This window comes from Phocoena phocoena, chromosome 6 (genome assembly GCF_963924675.1).
Source record: "Phocoena phocoena chromosome 6, mPhoPho1.1, whole genome shotgun sequence".
NCBI lineage: Eukaryota > Metazoa > Chordata > Mammalia > Artiodactyla > Phocoenidae > Phocoena > Phocoena phocoena.
Window position 1 is genome coordinate 2,019,608 of NC_089224.1, and position 27,691 is coordinate 2,047,298.

At 41.9% G+C, this 27,691-nt stretch overlaps 1 protein-coding gene across 1 annotated transcript in view; it reads right to left on the minus strand.

Moving 5' to 3' along the window:
- LOC136124487 (probable ATP-dependent RNA helicase DDX60) overlaps positions 1-26,764 on the minus strand; it is a 77,833-nt gene extending 51,069 nt beyond the window's left edge. The window contains exons 1-12 of the mRNA XM_065879193.1: positions 26,761-26,764; positions 26,516-26,585; positions 24,910-25,099; positions 22,655-22,996; positions 20,729-20,845; positions 19,660-19,821; positions 18,168-18,326; positions 10,013-10,154; positions 8,896-9,051; positions 6,025-6,130; positions 5,459-5,574; positions 3,725-3,885 (exon numbers count right to left, since the gene is read on the minus strand). Of these exons, the coding sequence (XP_065735265.1) occupies positions 3,725-3,885; positions 5,459-5,574; positions 6,025-6,130; positions 8,896-9,051; positions 10,013-10,154; positions 18,168-18,326; positions 19,660-19,821; positions 20,729-20,845; positions 22,655-22,996; positions 24,910-25,099; positions 26,516-26,585; positions 26,761-26,764 (1,725 nt within the window). The remainder of the gene's footprint in view (positions 1-3,724; positions 3,886-5,458; positions 5,575-6,024; positions 6,131-8,895; positions 9,052-10,012; positions 10,155-18,167; positions 18,327-19,659; positions 19,822-20,728; positions 20,846-22,654; positions 22,997-24,909; positions 25,100-26,515; positions 26,586-26,760) is intronic.
- Between the last annotated feature and the right edge of the window lie 927 nt (positions 26,765-27,691).

The window sequence follows — 27,691 nt, forward strand, 5'->3', positions numbered from 1 at the left end:
ATGTCATAAAATAAGTTGGAAATAGTCCAAGATGCCATTGCATGAATGAGACAATAGTTTTAAGTGTATATTGATTATTTTGAACGGCATCCCATTCTTGACAAGGCACAATCTTCATTTCAGTGTCTGTTTCTTAACGCTGAAGCCTCTGTGAATTGAAATCTTTGGACAATCCAACTTAATGACTATAAAGCCTCTGTGCAGATAATTTTTCCAGATTTCTAAGTGGTGTAGGTTATAAATTGAAGAGTAAATGTAATACAATCAGAAACACCAGGACCCTGGTTTTTCTATCTCCTGATCTCTCGGGAATTGGTTTTCCTCTTTCATTCCCCATGGTCACCTCTCTACCCCAACTTGTGCTTCTAGATATTTCTTCCACAAAGCCTTGCTCAACTCTCCCAGCCTGAGTACGTATTCCTCCCCTGCCCGGACGTCTCTCTATCAAATGCTCATCACATGCAATGCAGTTGTGATTTTCCTTGTCATGAGACAGGAACGTGCCAGAGTTGTTGGTGTGTCCCAAGCACAGCACAAGTTCATCCTCTTTTACGGGTGAATGAGGAAGGGGCAGGTAGGAAGGAACATCGTAAATAAACCGGTTTGCTCTGTCTAGACAAGCATTTCCAACCAACTCACACACAATATAGACCCACTCCTACTACCCTTTTACCTACTTGACTTATTAATGTGCAAAGAAAATTAGAGAACTGTTGTATCCATAAGAGAACACTGACAAACCTTCCATTATTCTTCTTAGTCATGAAACTCGTATCTAAACTTTGCCTTTAACGAAGTCAATTTTCATTGTCATCACCCTCTCAGTATTTAATTCGAATCACCGGAGCTTCTCCAATGATTCAACTTCCCAAATGTCCTGTCCTGTCCTGCGATAACTCGGCGTGGTTCTGTCTCAGTTAGGACAAGAACAAGCCCTGGCTCTTTGCCAGGTACAGTGGGTTTGTTTTAGCTTGACGTGTTGCTGGAAGAGCACATTTACACTGTGCTTAGGTTGTTTAATCTCCACGAGATAATTTACTTAATTTCCAATAATGTAGAAGATAAAAAAAACATGAGACTTTTTTCAGTCTTTATACCTTACACTAGGTAATTAGAATTTTTGCCAACTTTCTATTTTATAACCTCTCTCTCGAAAAAAAACTATACAAAAGAAGCTTTTCAGTAAATAAAAAAGGAATAGTTGTAATTGGATGGTCTCACTAAAGATCAAATTGGCTGTGAAAATAAAAAGGAGGTTGTCGCCACGAGGAGAAAAACAAGGACCACCAAGCTGGACCTGAGGTGGCTGCTTGTTGACTATTAAAGCAAAAGTCCTCATGTCTGCTCAAATATTTTTTTAACTTTAGGTATAATTGAAAAATTGTAGGATACTGAAAGTGTACATCACAGTGGCTTGATATACATGTACATTGTGGAAGGGTTCTCCCCACTGAGTTAATTAACCCACTCATCAACTCACATATTTATCTTTTGGGGGAGGAGGGGAGGGGAGAATATTTAAAATCTACTCTCTTAGCAAATTCAATGATATGATGTAGGGTTATCCACTCTAGTCACCATGTTTCTCCTCTCTGTTTCTATGAGTTCGACCTTTTTTTTCTTTTGGATTCCACGTGTAAGTTACACCACGCAGTACCTGCCTTGTCTGTCTGACCTACATCACTTAGCACCTCTAGGTTCAACCACGCTGTCACAAATGGCAGAATTTCCTCCTTGTAACTGAATAATATTCCAATATATATATAGACCACATCTTCTTTATCCATTCGTCCCTTGCTGGACGCTTACATTGTTTCCGTATCTTGGCTGCTGTGAATAATACTGTAATGAACATGGGAGTGCAGAGATCTCTTCTACATCCTGTTTTCTTTTCTGGGATAAATACCAGAAATGGGAATGCAGGACTATATAGTAGTTTTATTTTTAATATTTGGAGGAAATATACCATTTTCCATAGTGGCTGCACCAATTTACATTTCCACCAACAGTGCACAAGGGCTCCCTTTTCTCCACATCCTGGCCAACACTTGTTGTTTCTTGCCCTTTTGATGATGGCCATTCTGACAGGTGTGAGTCGATATCTCATTGTGGTTTTGATTTGATTTCCCCTATGACTAGTGACGTTGAGCATCTTCTCATGTGCCTGTTAGCCATCTGCATGTCTTCTTTGGAAAAATATCCATTTAGTTACTCTGCCTACTTTTTAATCAGATTGTTCTAATTTTTGCTATTGAGTTGTATGAGTTTTTTGTATATTTTAGATAGCAACCCCTTATCAAATATATGATTTGCAAATATTTTCTCCCATTTTGTAGTTAGTTGCCTATTCATTTCTTTGATGGTTTCCTCTGCTATGAAGAATCTTCTTAGTTTGATACAATCTCACTTGTCTATTTTTGCTTTTGTTACCTTTGCCATTGGTGTCAAATCCAAAAAATCATCACCAAGACCAATGTTAAGGAGCTTACAGCTTATGCTTTCTTCTAGGACTTTTACAGTTTCAGGTCTTGAAGTCTTTGATCCATTTTGAGTTAATTCTTGTGTATAGTATAAGATAGGGTTCCAAGCCTCGTTCTTTTGCATGTAGCTGTCCAGGTTTCCCAACACCATTTATTGAAGAGGCTGTCTTTTCTCTATTGTATATTCTTACCTCCTTTGTCATAAATTAATTGACCATACATGCTTGAGTTTATTTCTGGGCTCTCTATTCTGTTCCATTGACCCATGTGCCTGTTTTTATGCCAATACCATACTGTTTTGATTACTATAACTTTGTAATATAGCTTGAAATCAGGGAGTGTGATGCCTGTAGATTTCTTCTTTTTCCTGAAGATTGTTTTGGCTATTCAGGGTGTTTTATGGCTCCATACAAATTTTAGGATTGTTTGCTCTATTTCTGTGGAAAATGCCATTGGAATTTTGATAGGGATTGCATTAAATCTATAGATTGCACTGGGCAGTGAGGACATTTTAACAATATTCTTTCTTCCAATCCATGAGCACAGAATATCTTTCCATTTATTTGTATCCTCTTCAATTTCTTTCATCACTGTCTTGTAGTTTTCAATGTACTGTAACCTCCTTGGTTAAATTTATTCCTAGGTATTTTATTCTCTTTGATGCAATTGTAATTGGGATTGTTTTCTTAATTTCTGCTCCTGATAGTTCATCATTAGTGTATAGAAACACAACAGATTTTTGTATATTGATTTTGTATCCTGTGACTTTACTGAATTCATTTATTAGTTCTGACAGTTTTTTGGTGGGGTTTTTATATAATATAATGTCATCTGCAAACAGGCAGTGTTACTTCTTCCTTTCCAATGTAGATGCCTTTTATTTCTTTTACTTGCCTCACTGCTCTGGCTAAAACTTCCAGTCCTATGTTGAATATAAGTGGTGAGACTGGGCATCCTTGTCTTGTTCCTGATCTTAGAGAAAAAGCTTTCAGGTTTTCAGCTTTATCATTATATAATGACCTTCTATCTCCCTTATCACAGTCTTTGTATTAAAGTCTATTTTCTATGGTATAAGTATAGCTACCCCTGCTTTCTTTTGGTTTCCATTTGCATGGAGTATCTTTCTCATCCCTTTACTTTTCTAAAAACGTAGCATGGAAAGCAACTATCAAAGGGATTGAACAAATAACAATAAAGAACAATGAAAAGTAAAAAAAAAAATTGATAGAATGAACATAACCTACCTGTATCTTTTTGCTCTTGGGTTCACAGAAATTCTTCCTTGGCTTGATAGCTTGAGGTACAACAAATTTTGAAGTGACTGATTCTAATGACTTCCCATAAAATTGTTGAAAACGATGATACGTTTGCACAGATCTAAGATGACGAGGATCTCTAGATTTTTCTGGAAAAGAAAAGGCTTAAAATGCAACACTACTACATATTTTCAACAGCGTTCTCACTAATCCCTCACACCATCCCACACACACGTGCACTTTTCTTTTTACTTTGGAACAGTAACTTAGGCTGATGACTTTTGTTAAAGAAGGAATCTTAAATCACACCATATCTTGTCCACAGAATGATTCCTTACTTTATTTAAAGGATGCAAGGGACAAAACACTCTTTTATTGTACACCTCTCAAAGCAAATATCAAGATGCTACAAAGAATGAGAGATTCTGGCCATTACTTCTGTTTTGTGCCCTGTGAATGAAGTTAAGAAGGGGGAAGGTAGGGCTTCCCTGGTGGCGCAGTGGTTGAGAGTCCACTGCCAACGCAGGGGACATGGGTTCAAGCCCTGGTCTGGGAAGATCCCACGCGCTGCGGAGCAACTAAGCCCGTGCACCACAACTACTGAGCCTGTGCTCTAGAGCCTGCGAGCCACAACTACTGAGCCCACGTGCCACAGCTACTGAAGCCCACACTCCGCAACAAGAGAAGCCACCACAGTGAGAATCCCGTGCACCACAACGAAGACTAGCCCCCGCTCGCCGCAACGAGAGAAAGCCCGCACGCAGCAACTGAGACCCAATGCAGCCGAAAATATAAATAAATAAATTAATTTTAAAAAAAAGAAGGGGGAAGGTTAAGGCCAAATCAGGAAGATGTCCATCTAGGGTATCATGGCTTCTTGTATCACTTGACAGAAAAATCCTTACTCCAGACCATGGCCACAGAGCCAAGAACTTGGCAGCTCAGAAAGACTCACTGTGGAAAACTCCAGTGACACAGGAAATCCCAACACTCAAGGTATGACTTACTCCCATCCCCAGAGAAAAGCAGGCTGATTTTTCTATATCTGTATCTACATATGTAAATCAAACGGCTCCAAAGGATGTTAATGATTGATCTAAAAACTCCCTTGTATTTTTCAGGATATTAGTGGCTGTTTCTAACAGCAGGCTGGGAAGTGTTCCGTGGGAACATGCTTACTAGGTCCACTCTGAGATTCTTCTGAAGGTAAGTTCTGTCCACTGGAAGCAGGGTGGGGGTGAGCATGGGGTAGACCAAAGAAGACAAGGGATGAGCCGGGGAAAAGGGTCCCTAAGTCAGTCTCGGCTAACTTGCTCTCAGGGGTGCCACAGCCTCCATCCCGAGCGTGAAGGTGGGTAAGCTGCTGCCCTTGTTATGGGTGACGTGAAAGCCGCTGCAACTGCTTGCAAGCCTATAGCCTCAATATTCCTGCCATCAAGGAGCACACAGATGTCTTAAACTATAAACTGTCTTAGCTTAAAACAGCTTCTAACTTTTGTGGGACAAATGCCATCTCTCTGCACTTGCTCCTAGGACAGCTGTGTGCCCCTGTACACATGACGGTCAGCAAAGGGGGGCTCTTTCCTCACCCTCTTTACTGACATATATCTACATATCTTGTACATTATCGTTATCCAAGAAATAGAATAATTTTTCATTGTAACATAAAAGGCAGAAAGTGAAATCGATTTTAAGGTATTTCACCAGAATCGCAGAACTCACCATCAAACTGACCCTTTGTCCTGTCATAATCATCACTAAGGGGTCTGTGGGAATGCCAGTGCACAAGCTCATCAAATTCTTTCTGCTTGACCAGTGAAGTTACAATAGGATCATCGCTATGAGATGAAAAGAAATATAGGTGCGTTTTAAACTGCGTGCCTCCAAATATAGCACAGCATAGATCTCATTTAAAAAAATTTTTTTAAAAAATCATAGCCACTTTTCCTCTTTCCGAGATATAATGTGGGTGATAGAATCCAAAGAGCAGTTTAATGGGGCTTCAGAATCCAGAATCCACCCCGTATCTCGCGCCATCGACATCAACAAATATTCATCCACTCATCCATTAATTACAAACACGGAGCTGGAATGATTTTACTCTAAGGTTAAAAGTATGTTGAGTTTTAAGCTAGTTAGGATCACAAGACATCGGTAAGCTTGAAACTAAACTCATCATGTGTTACAAACACAGGTTACATCTAATAGAACCTCTTTATAAATAATCTGTCCAACTTTGTAAAAGCTCTAATGAGTCATTCATCCATTCCACCCAGGGGCTCCCATACCTCGTTAGGAAAGGCAAATCTTTCAAAATGTCCCCGGCAAACTTATCAACCACCTGACATGACACTGGAATAAAACCCAAATTAGCCATCTTTTCCTTGGAGGTATCTGTAAAAAAGTAGTACGACAAGGTCAAATGTGAAACTTTCATACAGCAACGTTAGATATCATTTTCTAAAATTTCACGTTTAAAAGAACATCATGTTTCATTGATCTTATTTATTTACGTTAATCAATTCTAGCCCTTCCCATAAAGCTATTTTCCACATTAAAACATTCTGGAACACGGCAGAATATAAAGAAATAGGCAGCAATTGGGCATGTAGGTAGGTAGATAGAAGGATAGATAGACGGATGGATGGATGGATGGATGAACAGATACACTGACGGAAAAACACCTATGTTTCCTATTTCAAATGTTTGTTCCTTTTCTTATTTCCTATTATGAAACAAGGAATTTAAATATGGAGGTCTCACTCAGAAATCTCATATATGCTTTTATAAAAATAAAAAAGAAGTAGGGGGAAAATACAGATGTCAATGAAATTATGTTACATCATTAGTCTTCTCTTACATCCTCCTTGATGTTATGCCCATGTACACCTACATATGATAGATGGATATCACACGTCACATACTGATCGTATACACAACAGCTGGCTAACAAATGCCCCTTTATCCAGTGTCTGGTTCATAATTCTAGGTGAGCTGCAATTGCTCTGCTCGGTATTTCCTCGACGTCCACCGTTCCTGCGTTTGCCTGAAACCTTCCTATGAGTCCCTACAACTCTCCCTGAGCGCTTTCTTCTTACAGCCTTGGGCGCAGGCAGAGTCCTCAGGATTTCACGCCCCCCGAGACTTGACGAAACTCACAAGGTAAAATACCCCAGCTACCTTGCTCTTCGGGTAAGACATCTCCAAAGTGGCGTGCACACAGTTTTAGGATTCCCAGTAAAACTTACCTGTAGTTGCCCACGTGGAAACCTATGCATTAACACAGCCTGCACCGACTGTGTTTTCTTCCTGGTATTACCTAAGCACTCCCTTATTGGATCCTCCTGGGAACAATCAACTCCTTGCTCTCAAGCGTCTTTGTCTGGTGGAACTCATTCTGACATAATGAAAGGGGATATATATTCTTCCCCTGTACTCTGAAAAATACACTTGTATCAATACATCCCCAACCCCCCTTAGCTTTCTTCTTCTTCTTTTTTTTTTAATTTTAACATCTTTATTGGGGTATAACTGCTTTACAATGGTGTGTTAGTTTGCTTTATAACAAAGTGAATCAGTTATACATATACATCCCTTGGCTTTCTTTGTCACTTTCCATCTGGGGTCATTTTATTCTTCCTGAAATTCATGATATAGAAATGTCTCCAGTGACGACAGGATGATGGATAAATCAGCGTTTGTATTTTGAAAAATGTCTAAGCTTCTCATTTCTTAAAACTGTATTTTAAGAATAACATATGATTTCATTATGTTCTGACTTCTATAATGATATTTGGGAAAGTCTATTATTAGATACTAATTTTTATTCCTTTGTAAGTAACTCTGGTCCTTTTAAGATATTTCGTTTTTACATTCTCTAATCCCCCTGCATCGTGCCTAGTGTGTGTATTTGTACGTGTGCGTGTGCATACGTTTGCTTTGTCCCGCTCGGGACTCATCATATGCCCTGAGTGCGCAAATCCCTGTCTTTCATCGTCCAGGCAAACGCCAGCCACGGTCTCGTCAAATATGGCCCAATCTACACTGGCTTGGCCTCTCCTTCCAAATCTCCAAATGAATGAAAGATTAGACAGCTTCATTCTGTCTTCCATGTCTTTTAACATGTATTTTATCATTTTTTATCTCTATTTCTTTTGTTTGTTTTCCGGTTCTTTTAAAATTTCTCCAGCTTGAGATAGAACTGACATACAACCCTGTGTAAATTTAAGGTATGTAATGTGTTCATCACTATTGTACCTGTAGTTCTTTTGATCTATTTCTAGCTCACAAGTTCTCTCTTTAGCCAAATCCAATCAGCTTTTGAACCTATCCATTGACAGTCTTTTCATTTCAACAACTCTGAATATTTTAAAATGTGAAGATGTTTTCTATCATTTTGTTTTTCACGTTTCAAATTTCACATTTTATTTCTTCAAGCATTTTTAAACACACATATAGTATATTCTACTTGTGATAATTACAAAATCTGAAATACTTAAGAGTTCTCGTTTTGCAGCTTACAGTTTGTCCGGGGGCTTATTTCTCTGCTGTTTATAAATTTGCATGTGCACTCGTATGTGGCAGAGAAGCCCTGTAAAATCAGGGTATGTGAGGATGTTCCTCTACAGAGAACACGCCAGATTCCTTTGATCGCTTGAAGGTTATTTTCCGGCTTAGAGTTGTCTTGACTCTGCTGACTGAGTACACTGAAACCCAGATTCTTAGGAGGGCAGACCGACAATTAGAAATTCTCAGAGTGACCCAGAGATCAGTCTCTCCCTTCACATTTGGCTCCTGGAATTTCCCTCCTATTGTTTTGAGCTTACTTACGATTTTGTAAAAAGGTGTTTGGTGTCTCTTATCTAACTTTTCCATCATTACGCACAGGAGATTTTTCACTTGCTCTACACTTCAGATTGATAGAAATGGAAGTCACCGGCTTTCTTAAAAATTGGCAACAACGTCAGTTACAAGGAAAACACATCACTGTTCAAAATTATACTCAAAGGATTATCTCCCCAAGGATATGACAGTATAGGTCATTTTAAATGCATAGTACCTGAAAATTACTTATACTTGCAACGTTTAGTTACTGGTGCTTTCAAAACATTTTCAGAGGAACGATGCTTTTATTTCAAATTAATTTAGAGATTTATTACCTCTGATTGGTGATGGATCCTTTTTAAGAAAAGGAAATTGTTCTGTTCTCAGAGGAAATGGCTTTCCAACATCAAACTTTGTGACCAACTTTGATACAGTATCCCAGAGATGTTCATAATCTTTCATAATGCCGTTTCCCAAATTCAAATGTAGCCCTACATGAGTTCAAAGTAGTAAACACTGAAAGTCATTCACACATACACAGAAGCACACATTTTAACTAAATTCACAGAGCTCTGAAATACTTGTCAAACAGTGAAATTTTCTGTGAGTGCCACACTGAACCTAGACCCAAACGGTCCCTAGTGTTGACTGTGGGCCTGGAGACTTTAAAGTTTATCCTGTTTCCCTATTTGATAACTATTAACATTATAACTGCCTTAACTAACAATAACAGATGGTGAATATCTAACTATTCTTCAAGGTAACAGAAAATGTTATGTCACACATAACTTTATAATCAATAAAACAGAATAAAACTATGATTTTTCAAAAATGAGAAAGTTTGTAGAGGATTGCTAAATCTATTTGTAGCTAACTCATTCTAACACTTGCAATATGTAGGAACCAAATCTTAGAGGTCAAAGAAGCTTCAATAATGCTCAATCAGTTGTAGTTCTCTTAAAATGTCTTTTATTTTTCTTTGACTACGAATAAACAGCAGAAGATTTCTTCTAATAAAATTATTCAAAGAAAGAAAAATTAATTATATACAACAAATATATAAATCAGCTTTATCTTTGGAAAAACTTAAAATTCCCTAAATATCTAATAGTAGTACATGATTACATTAATTAGAGTAAATATTCTGAAAAATGTTCTGTGTATATTCAACTGAAAAATTCACCTGTTAAAATTATCTAGAAATGCCAAGTTCCCAAAGATGTATTTTTTCCAAAAATACTTGTGGAGTAATATTAAGTTAAAAATATTTTTAAATACAACATTCACTCTGATTGCAACTAAGTAAAACTTATATACACGCATAAATAAATACCTGAAAGAAAATGACTGCTATATGTTGCAAGTACAGGAAAATAATTTTGAAGCTTTAAATCCTTTATAATGTTTATCTCTGGGTAAAGGCATAATTATTATAAGATACTAGGGTGGTACCTTGAACACTTTCATTTTCATAGTAAAATGCTATATTCTTCAATAAAAGCTCATCACTTAAGTCGGAAAGGTGAGTTAAATCCAGATTCCAAAATTCAAAAACGTCTATATTACTTAGGATGAAGTATTCACACCACTTTTTCTGAAATTGGAAATAAATACCAAGTTAGTGACAATTTTTACATTAGCAAGACCCTAGAAGACTTCAAACATCTCAATAATCCAACTGAAAGGCAAGTGGGGCTGGGCTTTTCCATTCTTACGGACGTGAGCCCTTCCAGGCTGGGTCATAATGAATGCGTCACACCTTGAAAGATTTAAAGTTAAAATAAAATCAGGCTGACCAAGAATGATTCAGCATAGTCCTTATTCCCAGTCACAGATAATCCGTACTTGACTCTTACAACTTTTCTCCCACAGATACAGGACTAGAGAAATACTTCTGCTTTCAAATGTGCCTCTGTTCTTTCCTCAGGGTTTAATGCTTCCAATGTTACCTTCAGGTCAAAACAGCATTTTTAAAAAGAGCATTTGATTGTTTAGGGGATCCTTCACAAAGATCCCCATCCACCTACATCCCTGGGCAGCTGTGTTCCCGCCTGTCACGGGCAGAATGTCTTCAGCGGCAGCACTGAGCTCAGAACAGGGCAACCGCGACTCAAGCAACCGCAGCGCACAAACCTGGTCATCCCTTTAGTCAGCGTTCGAGTTTGGGGAGCTGGGTTGAGAGGGAAAAACGGAGTCTTCTCTGCTCCACACACGATAACACACCCAGGCTCTCCAAACGTGAATAATCTCTTTATCTATATGGATGTGGAACTTTAACAGCGTTATCCAATAGAAGTGGAACGCAGGCAAGCTGCATACGTTACCTTAAACTTCCATATGTTTCTTAAACTTTTCTCACATTAAAAAAAAAAAAAGCTGAAATTCATTCTATTTTATTCAACCCAACATACCCAAAATATTGTCATTTCAATGTGTAATCAATATAAAAATATTCACAGAATAGTTTACATGCTTTTCACACGAAGGTTATGAAATCTGATGTCTCTTTTAGACTTAGGCATGTTTCAAGTGCCTAATACCCAAGTGTGGCGATTGGCTCCTACCCTGGACGGCCCAGCTCTAACCAGGTGACTGAGGATGGCTGGATAGGGTTCCTGATGAGGTCACAGGTTGTCAAAGAATCAGGAACCCGGTACCTAGGGTGGAGTTTTACCTACAAATAAAACACGAACGAGCTCTCTTCAGGGCCATAAAGCTGTGGTCCTCAAACTGCTGCAAAACCTCCCCTGGAAAGATTATTAAAGAGAAGACAGGGCTTCCCTGGTGGCGCAGTGGTTGGGAGTCCGCCTGCCGATGCGGGGGACGCGGGTTCGTGCCCCGGTCCGGGAAGATCCCACATGCCGCGGAGCGGCTGGGCCCGTGAGCCATGGTCGCTGGGCCTACGCGTCCGGGGCCTGTGCTCCGCAACGGGAGAGGCCGCAACAGTGAGAGGCCCGCGTACAGCCAAAAAAAAAAAAAAAGAAGAAGAAAAAAGAAAAAAAAAAAAGAGAAGACAGCTTGCTAGGCAGCATCCCCAGAGGCTGATCCAGTAGGTCTGGGCGGAGCCCAAGAAACTGCATTTCTAACCTGTTCTTAGGATGCTATTGGTCAGGGGGCTGTACTTTGGGTACTACTGCCATGTAAGGGCTGTCCCCACCCCCGGGCCACAGAGCCTTTCCCATAACACCGCTGAGTAAACAGAAATATGCGAAAACAGGGCACCAAAGCTTCCTCGCTGGAGCCACTTCATCTGAGAGGTACCTCCATGTCATCCCCAAGTGTCAAGATTTGAGCCAACATGAAACTCTCTCTTCCACGTCCTGAGCTACCTTCCCCAGAAGCCTGAGGATATGCCCTTCACTGTGAACGTTTCAGAGGCTGAAATTAGGTTACGAACTTAGGCTTCTAGCTCCCAGGTGCTACCAAAGTGAAGCATGGAGAGTGGTGAAGACAGATCAAGGGGGGGCTCACCCAGGTGACAGTCAGCCCTCCCCACGTCGGGAGAGGAGAAGATGAGGAAGGGCACAGACTGGGAAGCTGGGCGGAGATGAAGGTGGACCTCGGCTTGGTCACTTATTAGCTGTGCTAATGGGCCCCGCAGCCCTTCTGAGCCCAAGTTTTCGTTAGTAAAATGAGGACAGAGGAGGAGTGATGAGTGATGTGCCTGAGTGAGGCAACAGAGGTCAAGGACACACACAGAATAAACGGTAGACTCTCCCACCACATCCAGCGGTCCACGCCATCCTAATTAAAGGTGATGTCTTCTACCAGCCAAAGCCACAAGGAATGTCCTGCAGGGCCATCTTAGAACATTCCATAAGGCAGAAAGATTTTGTAACGTTCTTTTCAACTTGTGCTCACCGTACATAAGAAATTGTTTATAAAACTCTCTATAAATGAGAAGTATACATTCAGAGCATTCCTTTAAATCTGTAAATCAACACCACAGTTAACACATTCATACTATTCAATAGTTGAGCACATGTAATTCAACCTCAATAAAGTTGACCAAAAATTAAGTATTTCTCAGAAATAAAATTACCACAGAGCACAATACTGTCGATGCTACAATGTGTTATTTCAGGATCTGACATGCTGTATCCAGAGGCTCAGCGTATTAAACTGGCACGACTTATATTAAAATGTCTGAAGTGAATTAAATGGGAACCAGGAATGGAGTCTTCATAAACCTTTTAATTAGCCACAGTCCGCCTCTGCCTGACAGAGCCAAAAACGCCGAGAGCAAAGCTCCCCAGGGGGACCTGGGACCCAGGAAAATGCTTTCACTCGAGCGTCAGCAACCCCCGTGACACTGTGTCCACCACCTCACAAAACCGTTTAAAACTTCTGTCAGAGCAGTTGTGAATGTTCACAAGTATGACCCAGGTACGCATCGACGGACTTGTCTGCACCTGGGCTGCAGCTTGCATTTTCTAGACCAGTCATCTGGCACACGTGGCCCCAGGTCTCTCGATGAGGCCACCGTCTCCCAGTCTCCATGCTGCCGACATGTCCTGTCTGTCACAGAGCCCGAAACCTCAGGGCGGACTCCATCACGCTGCCCACCCCACGCAGGGGACCCTTCACTTATTCTCCAACGGGGTCCCCTCCTCACTCACGGACACTCTATGGGAAGGGGGAGGGAGGCGCAGTGGGGGCAGAAGAAGACAGTGGTCTTTTCAATAATATTTGTTAAACATGCATCAGTGTACAGCAAGTCCCCTACATACGAACGAGTTCTATTCCAAGAGCTTGTTCGTCAGGCCAATTTGTTCGTAAGTCCAACAAAGTTAGCCTAGGTACCCAACTAACTCAGTCGGCTATATGGTATGTACTGTCATAGATTTATAATACTTTTCACACGAAGAATACATAAAAAACAAACACAGGATAGTAAAGTGCACAAAAGCGCACAACCACTTGTAGAGGAACCACGCACAGGACAATGCATGCCAGACACGTGAACTAACTTACGCGACTGGACGTGCGAACACACGTCCACATCTTTGAAAGTTCGAAACGTGAAGGTTTGTATGTAGGGAACTTACTGTATTATTCTTTTAAAAGCCAGGAATTTGGCTTTTGTTTTTCCAATCCCCAAAGTAAGGGCACCTGCCAGTCTAGCCGGAGGCCAGGCTTATGAGGGAGAGGTAGTGCAGAAAAGGGGTTTTCACAGACGTTCTTCACCTGATAGAATTCGGGGAGTCCATGAACTTGGGTCAGAAAATTACATTTTTATTTTTGCTAACCTGTGGCAAAATTTGTATTTTCTTCCGTTGCAAACCCAGACAAAATACCGTCCCTCCCAGGCAGTAGCTGGGATTGGGCACCAGTAGGGATCACAGATGTTTTCATTATAAGCACTGCAAACATATCGAGATATTGTTGACACTCACCATCCATTGAAAGTACGGTATTTATCTGATTATCTAATGTAGTAACAAAGAAGCACATGTGTTACTATATCACAAACGATACAGTTATAACATTTTATAACAGTATTTCACCATAACTGATTTCCCTAAGAACCTTATTTGAGGCATTTATATTATTCTGAGGAAGGGGCCATAGCATTCATCAGATAGCCACAGGGGCCCCAGAACAAAAAGGCTAAGAAGCCCTGAATAATTCCTTTTTGCCTGGTTCTGACACACCTGTCTGCTGAGGATGGAAAAGCGAGGAAGAGGGGACCACAGTGCAGATGGCGGCCTTTCCCGATGAACAAGCACCTCCCCTGCCACCTGGCTCCATGCATGGCTTGACCACAGGATGGAGAAGAGGGGGTGCTCTCGTCACTTCCGATCTATCCTCCTACCCCGGCCCAAAAGCCTGCCGCCATCCGTCTGCTCCATCTGGAAGCTCCTAGGTCGCCCACGTACCCAAATAACGATGACTTTCCTGCCTGGCGCAGCTTCACCAGCACCACAGATAACTTCAGCCTCCAAGAAGACGATACCATCGACATTTCTCAAATGTCTTGTATCCAGTGATCCCCCTCACCCCTCTGACCCAGGTCACATTCTCCCAAACATACCCATGCCTGCCACCACCAGGACCTGCTCTCCGTCCTTGCCTTGGTTTGGGCTCCCCCATGAAGCAGACTCCGAGCCTCAACTTTATGGAAAAGTACTAATTTGTGACTGCTCTCAAGAGGCGCCCGTGAGGGGATGCAGAAATGAGACGGGAAAGAAAAGAAAACCAGTAAGGACCATGTTGTCCAACCCATGAGCCCTGTGGACAACCAGAGCTTAATTCCACTGGGGAATTCTGAGAGCGTAGAGCACGTTTCAGGGTTACCTGCCCCGACGTGTAAGGAAGCTGGGGTCTCCTGCACCCAGCCCTCACCTGCCGTCGGTGGGGCATTACACCCCAGCATTTCAGACCCAGAAGATCAAACCTTCAGGCAGAGAATGGCAGGCATTTACAGTAAGATGGGAAGTAAAGGAGAGGGAGAGACGGGCCAGGGAACGACAGTCTGTCTGCCTGCCAAGCCCCGAAGAGGGGTTCCTCACGCCCACCGCCGGCCCATCCTTCCAGCCCTGTGTAATGGCCATCACACTCCTTCACTGATCACACCAGGTCCCCCAGGTCAGCAGCCCCTCTGCTCTCCCCCTGCACGATAGGGTCCTTGTAGCTTGTCTCTGGTGCTTTGTTTCCTAGCCCAGCAATTGCACCACCCCCTCGCAAAGATATGGAAACCTCCTTTCCTGTCTTCTTTTCCATAAAATGGTACAAATCCACCAAGGGCGTCCGCCCCGCCTGAACTCTCTTGTTCCTTTCTGTACATATCATGCCATCAGCTGGCTTCCTTGTGCCTGCGGCCATGTGGTTAGGACCCACGGGGCACGGAAAAGTACATGATAACACATACGGGTGCCACTATAATTCTTTTGTCAAATATGTCAAGGGAAGCCTCCAAAGTACCAGGCAGGACAGGGTGGTATGTCCCTCTCAGTAGAGCTTACTCTCCCCCACCTCCAGTAAATATCTCCCACATATTTCACTGTTCTTACACTTCCGGGCCTGCTTCCTCGCCCTGACTTTGAGCACATGACTTTGTCTCTACTTCACAGAGGAAATTCACACCAGCAAGCGGGAACCGTAAACAGACCCCACAACCTCCGTCACGGCCGATCTGTACCATTCTTTCTTCACTCTCTCCCGTAAGAACGGCCATACCCCTCCCTCCATAAAAGGGCATCCTCCACATGCCCCCCCCCTCACCTGACTCTCCCTGTATTTTCATCCCATCCTCTCTTAGTTTCCACGATCAGCATTTAGACATGCTCCATCTGTCATTTTAAAAGCGCTCTTTTTTTAGTTTTTATTTTATACTGGAGTACAGTTATTTACTCTGTTGTGTTAGTTTCAGGTGTACAGCAAAGTGATTCACTTATACATATAAGTGTACACATATAAAAGAGTAGCCACTCATTTTTAGATTCTTTTCCTGTATACGTCACTACAGAATATCGGACAGAGTTCTCTGTGCCACACAGAGGTCCTTATTAGTTATCTATTTTATATAGAGTAGTGTGGATATGTCAATCCCAATCTCCCAATTTATCCCTCCCGCCTTACACACCCTGGTAACCATAGGATTGTATTCTCTGTCTGTGAGTCTGCTTCTGTTTTGTAAATAAGTTCATTTGTATCATCTTTTTAGATTCCACATATAAGTGATATCACATGGTATTTGTCTCTCTCTGTCTGACTTACTTCACTCAGTATGACAATCTCTAGGTCCATCCACGTTGCTGCAAATAACATTACTTCATTCACTTTTAGGGCTGAGTGATATTCCATTGTACATGTGTGCCACATCTTCTTTATCCATTCCTCTGTTGATGGACATTTACGTTGATGCTATGTCTTGGCTGCAAAGCGCTCTCCATTGACCCAGGTGCCAGCTCTGCCCTTTGCCGTTCCCTTATTCTCAGGCTCTTACACAGAAAGTTCTCTCCACCGTTATGTTTTCCCTCGCACTCACCTCTGAATCACTGACGCTGACTTTCCTCCCCACCACTCTGCTCCCCTGCCTCTTGATTCCCAGCAGCAGTGAGCCCTGTGCCCTCAAACCCAGTGGACTGTGCTCAGTCCTTAACCCCCTACAGCTCTCGACACACCTGATCCTATTAGCCACGCCCACATTTGGAGACACGGTTCCCGTCTCTCAGAGCCATCCGTTCCCCTCTCTCCTCTCCGTCCATTTCAGCAGTTCCTTCCCAGCACCTCAGCCTATGTGGGACCACTGCACGATGGACTTTCTCGGGTCTCTGCCCCGGGCCCTCTTATCATCTCTCTCCCAACATAATTTCGTCCACTACATGAACATCCGTGGGCTGATGACTCCCAATCTTTACGTCCAACGCATCCCACTCTGCGGAGCTCCAAACCAGTTTTAACACAGCTCACCTGGCACCTCCACCTGGGTATGTCCTTGGACCCTCAAACGCACTCTTTCCAAAACTGAACACACGGCGGCCTCCACCAGTGTCCCGTGGACCATGGCACCCTCCCCTCCCCCTGGAGGCTCAAGAGGAGACTGTCCCCCCGACTCTTCCCTGCCCCCGCCGCTCACTCACTAATCCTGTCAACTCCACACCTCAAATCATGATCGACTGCCCACTGCTGTCCAGCCCTCTGCCCATGCCCTTGTCCCCAACATCAGCACCACTTCCAGGCACGGAGGTGACAGTCACCTAACTGGCTTCCCGAGTCCACGTTTCACCTCTCTGATGCACCCCCTGCACTGCACCTGAGACACCCGTTTTGGAATGAAAGTGCCACTGACCTGGAGACCATCCAGCTGCCTCTCGCTGCGCTTGGCATCAGGTTACGTCTCCACCCTCCTAACAGCACCTGAAGGGGCCACGGGGTCTGCCTCCGACCCGTCCCTTCCACTTTGTCCCTTTCCTGTGTCCTTTCTCATCCAGGGGCGCTCGGTCACACCACCCTCGGCACGATCACACAGGCTGCTTTACCTCCTAGAATCTGGTGTGCAGGCTCCCTCCAACCTGCTAACTCCTACGCACAGCCTTGGGTTACTTAACTTCTCTTCATTTCTTAAGAGAAGGCATCCTTTTCAGACTGAGTTGTCCTTTTAGTATCAGATTCGAAAGCGTCCAGGAGTAGTTTTAAAAATTCCTTATCTTTCTCTCCCTGCAAAATGTAGCTCTGTGAAAGTGCTGGGCGGGGTGGGTGAACACCTTCTTTTCCTGTGATCCACACGAAGCGCGTGCATTAAATAAATATTTGCGGACCGGCTTCCTAACTGATTGGTTCTAAAACACTTTCCTTGGACCTTCTGACTATAAGTATCAAGATCCTTAAAAAATGTCCGTTTCAATTGATCCACTAGGGCTTCCCTGGTGGCGCAGTGGTCGAGAGTCCGCCTGCCGACGCAGGGGGACACGGCTTCGTGCCCCGGTCCGGGAAGATGCCGCATGCCGCGGAGCGGCTGGGCCCGTGAGCCATGGCCGCTGGGCCTGCGCGTCCGGAGCCCGTGCTCCGCAACGGGAGAGGCCACAGCAGTGCGAGGCCCGCGTACCGCAAAAAAATAATAATAATAAAAAAATAAAAATAAACTAATCAAGAGTATACTTACCATTGTTAAGAAAGTCCGAATGTCCTTAATCCAGTGGGAAGTGATGAATCTGGTACGTGCTCTTTGGGAAAGAGGTAAGTGGAGAAGAAATGCCACGCTGAGACAGTGCAGTCTACACCAATCTGTCACCCCCTCCAGGGTGGGGCAGTTCGTCTCCACCTGCATCAAATAAAGAAGGTGGGTCAGAGGACCGTGGCCAGGACACCACCTGATGCCTGGGCACCTCAGAGAAGGTGCACCTGCACCACGTGGGCAGGAACCACACGCTCTTACGCTGTTCACTCTGCATTTTTGCAGAAGTTCTTTTCTTCACATAACACACACGTTGGGTAAGAGAGACAGGGAACCGCCAGCTTAGTCGTAGTTTACAGGAAGCAACTTCCTGTGTCCTTAGTTGAGCCCAACTTCACATGAGCTGACCCAGCAGCGCATGACGTCAGGAGCCCACAGGATTCTGCACGGCGGGGTCGCACGTGAAACGCTCCATCCCTTTTCTCCCAGGCGTCCTATTTTAAAGGTTCTATTGAAAACTACCAGGGTGAGGAAACCGGTACCATCTGAAAACGTACCCAAGTGGAAACAGGGTAAAGCAGTGGGCATATTTAACCTGATGAGACAATGTTTGCAGGGCTGTCACTGGAACCAGACTGAGGCTCATTCAGTGTGCCTCCACAGGGCCAGACGGGGGGGGGGTCGAACGATGAGAAGCCCCAGAGAGACAAGTGGTTTAGTATCACTTTTGTGATCATTTAAAATGGCACACCTAGCCATCTACGTTATTTGGCAAAGACACTATTCAAGCAGACCTAAAGGACACAGGAGAAGGATGACGAGCCCTGTTCGTTTCTGAAACTATGAAAGAAAGAGACCAAACTGCGTTTCTCTTTCATAAGAATCTTCAACCAGGAGTTCCCCAGCACTCAGGTTGTAAACAACACAGTACGTGTACACGTGTGTGTCTGAGTGCATGCGTGCACGTGTGCAGACACACAGGGATGGCTAGTTGGTTGGCGAACAAACCCACACCAGTCTACAGAGTCTCAATGGCCTCTGTCAGCCCTACAGAAGTTGTGGCTTTAGCATCTGTCCAGCCAGGACAGCAGGAAGCTCCTTGCACAAGGCAGTGGACAGAGTGGAGCGTGAATAAGACAGACAGACCTGGTTTCAATCCACACTGTATTTCATCCTCGGGTTTGACGAATGTTCCCTGGACTCTCTGAACCTCAGTAAGAATCACAGCACCTCCCTTAAACTGCTGTCGTGAAGACTTAATGGCACAAGGCATGTAAGAGCCCAGAACATCATAAGGGGGTAAACTCTCACCAAGGGCCACTTTTTTATCTTCCGCTGGAGGGCTGGACACATTTGACTAAAAATGTACTAAGGGAAACATCTGTGAGTAGAACACCAACCCATCTAACAGCACAACAGATGTTTCAGTAAAATCAAATAAATAAAATTTCACTGGTGTTTCACAGTAAACTCATCATACCTGTTGGATGTTAGCTTTCTGAGCATCAGTGGTCTTCGATCTGTTCTCTAAAAAGTGATGGTATAAACTCAAAGACAAGGAGCACGAAGTAACACAAAGAACTTGCCGAATGTCAGATCCTTCCGGCCACAGTTGCTTAAGCAGAGAAATAGTTTCACATGCCTGTCACAGAAGGAAATTGTAAAATGTCGTGGTATTTAGAAAAGTGTTTTCAATCATAAATGATCTCACTAGAAGAACTCATACCGAAGAGAAAAATAGATATGACTACACAAAAACATTTCTGTTTAAAGGAAGAAACAAAATTCAAAATGGGAACATAATAAGTATTTCAATGAAATTATTACAAGTTTAAATATGTAAAGAGCTCCTATATATCAATAAAACATCTAAGCCTTTAATAAGAGATGAGCAGATAATTCACAAAATACAAATATTAATAAAAGTGTTCAATCATTTCAGTAACAAAAAGGACAATTAGATAGCATATTTTTACTTTCAAATTAGCAAAGTATATTCTAAGGATAATAGCACTGGAAATCATGTGATGTGTCATTTCTCTTATATTTGCAAATCAGAGTATACACAGGCACAGAGTTACTGCAAAGCTATGTGGCAATACATATGGTTATCATTATGTATGTTGATACTTTCTGATTGACTATGCAAGTTCTAGGTATGTAGGCTAGGTAAGTTATACAAAATGTGTACCAAGATTTATGCTCCAAGATGTTCATCACAAAGTTATCTGTTAAAGCCAATTTTCAAACAATTTAAATGTTCCGCATTAGAGAAATATTAGGCAACCAGTAAAAATAAAATTTGTGAATAATTTTTCTGATAATCGGAAAAAGTGGTGTATTAAAGTCTGTTATTAATATGTTTGTCTGTTAATATTATTATAGTGATATTAATTTCCTGGTTTGACAAACGTACCTTGGTTACATCAGATCTTAACACTGGGGGCGGAAGCTGGGTGAGAGGTATATGAGAACTCTGAACTATGTTTGCATTTTTTTAGTAATTAAACAATTCGTTCAAATAAAAAGATTTTTAAAAGTTTCAGTACCTCTTCCATCATATCTTTCCATTTTAAATTTCCAAAAAGACGTCCTAATGCTAAAACTCTACATTCCTTCAATTGCTTCATCAGGGTTTTATAAGCATTCTCAAAGTGCTTTTCATGCTGCAAAAGGAAGGCAAGTCACATAAATCGTCATAAATAATATATCACATTACTTTCCAACTAAAGAAAATCATATATTGAAGACAATATTGTTACAATATATTCCTAAGTTAAAAAAAAATACACTAATGTAATTACAGATCATCAACAATGCTTTTAAAGCCTGCCTGTCTTCACCAAATTAATTTTTGTCAAGGTCCATTTTATTTTTTAACAACTTCATCAAGGTATGACTAACATGACACAAAATCCCCTCACTTTAAGGGTACAGTTCAACGGCTTTGGGTAAATTTACAGAGTTGTGCAACCATCGCCATAATCTAATTTTAGAACATTTTCAATATCTCAGAAAGAAACAATTTACCCATTTAACGCACTAGATTTTATTAGAAAAAAAATTCAAAGAGACACAGAGAGAATAGCATAACCGCCTTCCCCAGGTAATGAACAACCAGCAACAGCCATTATCAACATGCATGGCATCTTTATACACATTTCATACAGTCCTCAAATTGGTCAATGAAATCACCTCTTTAAGGTGAGTGTTCCATAAACTAGGAAATAAATTATTTTACCAGAAATAAAATCCTCCATTAGAAAATGTCTTTCTTGAGAAAAGACTGGCAAGGAAGTTTGTAGGGACTCTTCAAACACAGATTCAGAAATTGCTCTAACAGAATAAAAAATGAAATGAACGGATTACAGGACCTCCTGTCACTACAAAAAATAATTTTTTAATTAAAAAAAAAATACACACACGAGGCTGTTCCTACTCACAACAGGCAACCAGAGTTGGAAATAGTTTAATGACTGAAGTTCTAACGAAAGCAAAGTAAACTATCTTATTGGATTTTGTGATAACCATCCAGATGTGGCCAGTGCCACGAGGGGTGTGACCCTAAACTCAAAAAGTGAAAATGCTAACTGACACAAAGATCATTTTGATGATATATAGAATTGTCTTCACATTCTAAATTCACTATAAGTAGTGAAAATTAGACAGAAACCAAACTTATTTCTAAAATTGGTGAGCATTTTTGAACTCCCAAACGTTCAATACAGTCATTACCGATTATACCAATACAGCAAAATAATAAGATCACAGGATTAAAATTCTAAATACTTTGAAAATTCTATTAATGATTTAATATTAAGAAATAATTTTATTTCAGGGACCTCCCTGGCAGTCCAGTGATTAAGACTCCATGCTTCCGATGCAGGGGGCACAGGCTGGATCCCTGGTCAGGGAAACAAGACCCTATGTGCCATGCAGTACAGCCAAAATATTTTTTAAATTTTTTTTTAAATTGTATTTCATCAACTTTCACCATTGTCTTCTCACGAAAAGCTACCACATTCACCATCATTTCACTAGTATGTGGACGCGTGTCTGGCCTTCCTAAGTGGAGATGGAACCGCATGAGACACTTAAGCACCGAAGTGCTGGGGTCAGGCTGCCTCTTTTAAAATCCAGGCTGTATTACTGGATTTGGAATTGACAATGGGCAGATTATTTGTTCAAGTATCTATTTCATCATCTGCAAAACACAGACAACACTAACACCTCCCTCACAGGGTCACTGTGAAGGTTAGATAAAACGACTCATGGGAAGCACCAAGCACTATTGTTATGACAACAACTGCCCAATAAGTGACTGCATTTTTGTTTTATTATTATCATTTCTATTTTTCTACACCTCTCTGTTAAACCTATGATAATTTCCATAAAAGAGGGAGAAATAAAACTGAGTCAAGTAATGCAGAAAATTTCGTGAAATTCTCAAAGTTTGTCTTTTAGGTGCAAACTACCTTCTGGAAAATCAACTGGTGTTCGTACTTGCTCGGCATAAAGTACGCGTAAAGTCGAAGGACATCGGATGCTTGGCCCGAGAAGAGCACGGCATTGACATTCATCGCCCAGGACTGAATGATTAAAAAGTTGAAAAGGTGTACTTGTAGATGGCTCAGGCTTTCATCGGCAACGATCAGAAAATATGGGTAACTGTCTTCCAAGAAACTTTTCCACTCTTGTGAGAAGCACCCAGAAAAATCTGTTCGGACATCAATGCTGGTATTATGCTGAAGGTGGAGAATTAACGCCGTTCTCAGAGGAAGCAGTTCGGGGATGCTGTTGTATGCGTGTTCAACATCCTGTGGGGTAGACAATTTTGAAATCATCATTTCGCCGTCTACTAGTTTTGCTGGTTAACACATACCATGAAAGTCAGTAAAAGAATAGGTTCCAACACAGTTGTATTCTGTTCTATAGTCAGAACATAGACCCTCGATCCTTGACTGTCATTTTGCAGGTACACGCCACAAATCACAATTTGGGTTTAAATACATGTGTCCGCTTTAACTCACACTTTCCCTTTCCATTCTAATCCTTCTCCTCTCCAATCTCACTTCAAAAAGAAAAAGGAAAGAAAAATATGTAAAAGCAAATGGTAGCTATAAAGCGTCCATGGGGAAAGCTGGGGTGGATCGCGCTGCAGGGACAGTCCCAGGTCACCCGGAAGTAGCACCGGTTTTTATCAAAAGTCCAGTTCATGCATTGCTCGCAGGCAGTCAGCAAGGCTCAAATATCTAACAATAATATGGATCACAAAAGAACTGAACAGACATGCACTAAAACCTCCAAGAATAACACACTGGTTACCTTTAGGGATAGAATGAGGAGGTGGTGGTGGTATGATACATACATGTATTTGAAACTGTTAAAATTTCATGAGTTATACGCACATTCAAATCAAGGAAGACCAGGTATCTTCCCTTGGATGTATTTACTTCAGAGCAAATAAGAACGAAGCAACATTGGTGAGTTTGATCCACCTCTGGGCTCAAACAAACTGTTTTTTTTTTTTTTTGGTTTTTTTGTTTTTTTTAGTTGCTGGGAGTAGGAGTTTATTAATTTATTTTTGCTGCGTGGGGTCTTCGTTTCTGTGCGAGGGCTTTCTCTAGTTGTGGCAAGCAGGGGCCTCTCACTATCGCGGCGCGGGGGCCTCTCACTATCGCGTCCTCTCCCGTCGCGGAGCACAGGCTCCAGACACACAGGCTCAGTAGCTGTGGCTCACAGGCCTAGTTGCTCCGCGGCATGTGGGATCCTCCCAGACCGGGGCCCGAGCCCACGTCCCCCGCATTAGCAGGCAGACTCTCAACCACTGCGCCACCAGGGAAGCCCCCACAAACTGTTGAGTTTTGAAGACAGAGGTGGACCTACTTGGAGTTGGGAGATTAGAACCCGGAGATCAGCTCAGTCGCTTCCAGGACACCCCTCCCCCTCCTCCAGGGTCCTGTGTGTCCTCACAGGAAAGCTCCATGAGGGCAAATAAAAAATAATCCTCTACAAATGACCCAATTTCATTCCTTTTTATGGCTGAGTAATATTCCATTGTGTATATGTACCACATCTTCTTTCTCCGTTCGTCTGTGATGGACATTTACGTTGACCTGGCTATTGTAAACAGTGCTGCAATGAACACTGGGGTGCATGTTTCTTTTTGAACTGGGTCATCTGTAGAGACGTGGATGGACCTAGAGACTGTCATACAGAGTGAAGTAAGTCAGAAAGAGAAAAACAAATATCGTATATTAACGCATATATGTGGAACCTAGAAAAATGGTACAGATGAACCGGTTTGCAGGGCAGAAATAGAGACAAAGAAATAGAAACAAACGTATGGACACCAAGGGGGGAAAGGGGGGAGCGGGAAGAACTGGGTAATTGGGATTGATATATATACACCAGTATGTATAAAATAGATAACTAATGAGAACCTACTATATAGCAGAGAGAAACCCTACTTCACTTCACTGCATACCAGAAACTAACTCAACATTGTAAAACAACTATACCCCAATAAAAATAATAATAATAATCCTCAACGTAGTAATTTCTGAATACTGGGATCCTGGGTCACTTTTTTTTCTGTTCTTCCCTTTAAATTTGCTGAAATTTTATAGATCTACTTCACTTTGAAATAAGAAAAAAAACCTACTTATACGACAATGTCACTGTAGTCTCAGTTCTCAAATCATAGAAAAGAACCCAACTGTCACATTACCTTGAAGAAAACGATGGCAAAATGTCCTCCTTTATGAATTAGATCCACAAGGTAGCATTCAACCAGGTAAAAGAAGTGCAGGCCCTGTTCAGGCCGCAAGGATTTCTCACAGATGTATGTCATCAGCAGTGAGTCTCCATCAATCAGGAAAAACTCAGACTCAACAAAATCATTCAACAGACTGTCATAACTAAAATACAAACAGTGAAAAGGAAAAATTACACGAAGATGAAATCAGGCCCCGACGGCAGCAGCTTTACTATCATTATCATCTTCACCATCACTGTCATCAATAGCTTGATTTACTGAGTAATTCTTTCACGTTGGTCTCTACGCTGACTCGCCAAAGACACCCGCACGCACGAGTGTTCTTCACAGGAGGAATCGGCATCACCTCCGCTCAACAGGGAAGGAAACTGAGGCTCGAAGACAGAGCGCGTTATCTAAGGCCAAAATGTGGGCCGGACTCAGGGACTGAACACCTATATCTGAATATAGACCTTCCTGCTTCATCAATCTCATCCTTTCTAAAGATGTGGCACATACATACAATGGAATATTACTCAGCCATAAAAAGAAACGAAATTGAGTTATTTGTAGTGAGGTGGATGGACCTAGAGCCTGTCATACAGAGTGAAGTAAGTCAGAGAAAAACAAATACCGTATGGTAACACATATATATGGAATCTAAAATAAAAAAACAAAAAGGCATGAAGAACCTAGGGACACGACGGAATAAAGAATAAAGACACAGACCTGCTAGAGAATGGACTTGAGGATACGGGGAGGGGGAAGGGTAAGCTGGGACAAAGTGAGAGAGTGGCATGGACATATATAGACTACCAAAAGTAAAACAGATAGCTAGTGGGAAGCAGCTGCATAGCACAGGGAGATCAGCTCGGTGCTTTGTGACCACCTAGAGGGGTGGGATAGGGAGGGTGGGAGGGAGGGAGACGCAAGAGGGAAGAGATATGGGAACATATGTATATGTATAACTGATTCACTTTGTTATAAAGCAGAAACTAACACACCACTGTAAAGCAATTATACGCCAATAAAGATGTTAAAAAAAGGAGATTACTGTAGAGGGAGGAGACATGGGAACATGTGTATATGTATAACTGATTCACTTTGTTATAAAGCAGAAACTAACACACCAGTGTAAAGCAATTATACTCCGATAAAGATGTTTAAAAAACAAAATACATGGAAATTGTAAGCATGATTTTGAGAAGACTGAATAAATGCTCTCAAATACGGGAAAAAAAAAATCTCATCCTTTCATAAAATGATGGGTTCATTGACAGCCATGGACAATAAAGCAAGAGAAGACTGTCTCCACTGACCATCAAACAGCTCTAAAAGTTCTGTGTTCAACAATCTCATATATATATATATATATATACATATATATATAATACTATAATACATATACTAAGATAAGTGATAAATAGATTAGATATGTGGATAGATGGAAGGATGGATGGATAGATAGATAGTAGACAGACGGTAGATGAAAGGTAGATAATCGCTTTAAGGCCAATCCGATACACAGGGAATAAGATGTAGAACTTTATATCTCTTGATTTACTACTACAACACTCACTCAGCTTCTGCCATCTGATCCAAAATCAACTGTGACATTTTCTCCAAAAGCTTCAGGTACTTTTCTAAACCTAAAAAAAGAGAGAGAGAAAGAGAATGAATTATTTTCAATCAATCCTTTTTAAAAGAACTATCATTTACAGACTATTTGAGAAAGAAAAAAGTCATAAAGTTAATTCTATTAAATCTGTGTAGCTCGCAGAGTCATTATTTTACAATTTATAAATATTTTAAATTGAAAATTACCCATTCTTGCCACGTGCCTGCAACCTGATGGAAAATATTAAATACAGCAAATAGCCTTTACTGTGGTACCTCTAAGTGGTAGATGCTAATGAAAACGGCAGACCTACAAAGAAAGAAAAATTAGAAATGAATTATTCCATCAACAAACGGTACTGAATGACTATTGTGTGTTAAACAAAACTTTAGGCACTGGGAATACAAGAATGAACAAAAGTCAAAATGCTGTCAGTTCCCATGAAACTTAAAATTTACCAGGAAAGATAAATATCTATCAGATAATCATACGAACAACGGAACATTGCAAATGTGACAAAGTCAAAAGGTCAGTGGAAACTTCCCTAAAGAAGCAATGCTTGAGCTGAGTTCTGAAGGATAAGACGAGAATTAATTAAACAAAGGGGTGGGGTGGGTAGCACTGCAGGCAGAGAGAACCCAGAACACCTGGCGCAAAAAGCCTTGTGGCGGCAAAGTGGGTGGATGGTTCTAGGTCCTGAGAAGAAGCCAGCCGCGCTGGAGCGCAGAAACACAAAGTAATGCAGAGCCTCTGAGCGCATGTTTGTCATCCTAAAATCCATGGATGGATTTTACGCAGGGAGTAATGTGATTGACTGTGCATCTTGGAAGATTACACTGGCTCCAGTACAGAGAATAGATGGGGTGAAGCAAAGACCCCGCTAGTGAGGCGGAGAGAAAGCCACTGTTCTAGAGCAATGGGAGTAGCTGCATGCAGTGTAGCTGGACAGTCGTTTGAGGCACATGTTCATCTCAGATACTCAGAAGGTGAGTTTGACGTGACGAGGTCATGGATCAGCTACGGATAGAGAAGAGGAGCCCCTTCGGATTCCACCTGATGCAATCGCAATGCAAGGCGAGGCTGCTCCCTGGGCTGGAAACCTTGGGATGCGGCCAACGTCAGGGAAAGATCCTAAGT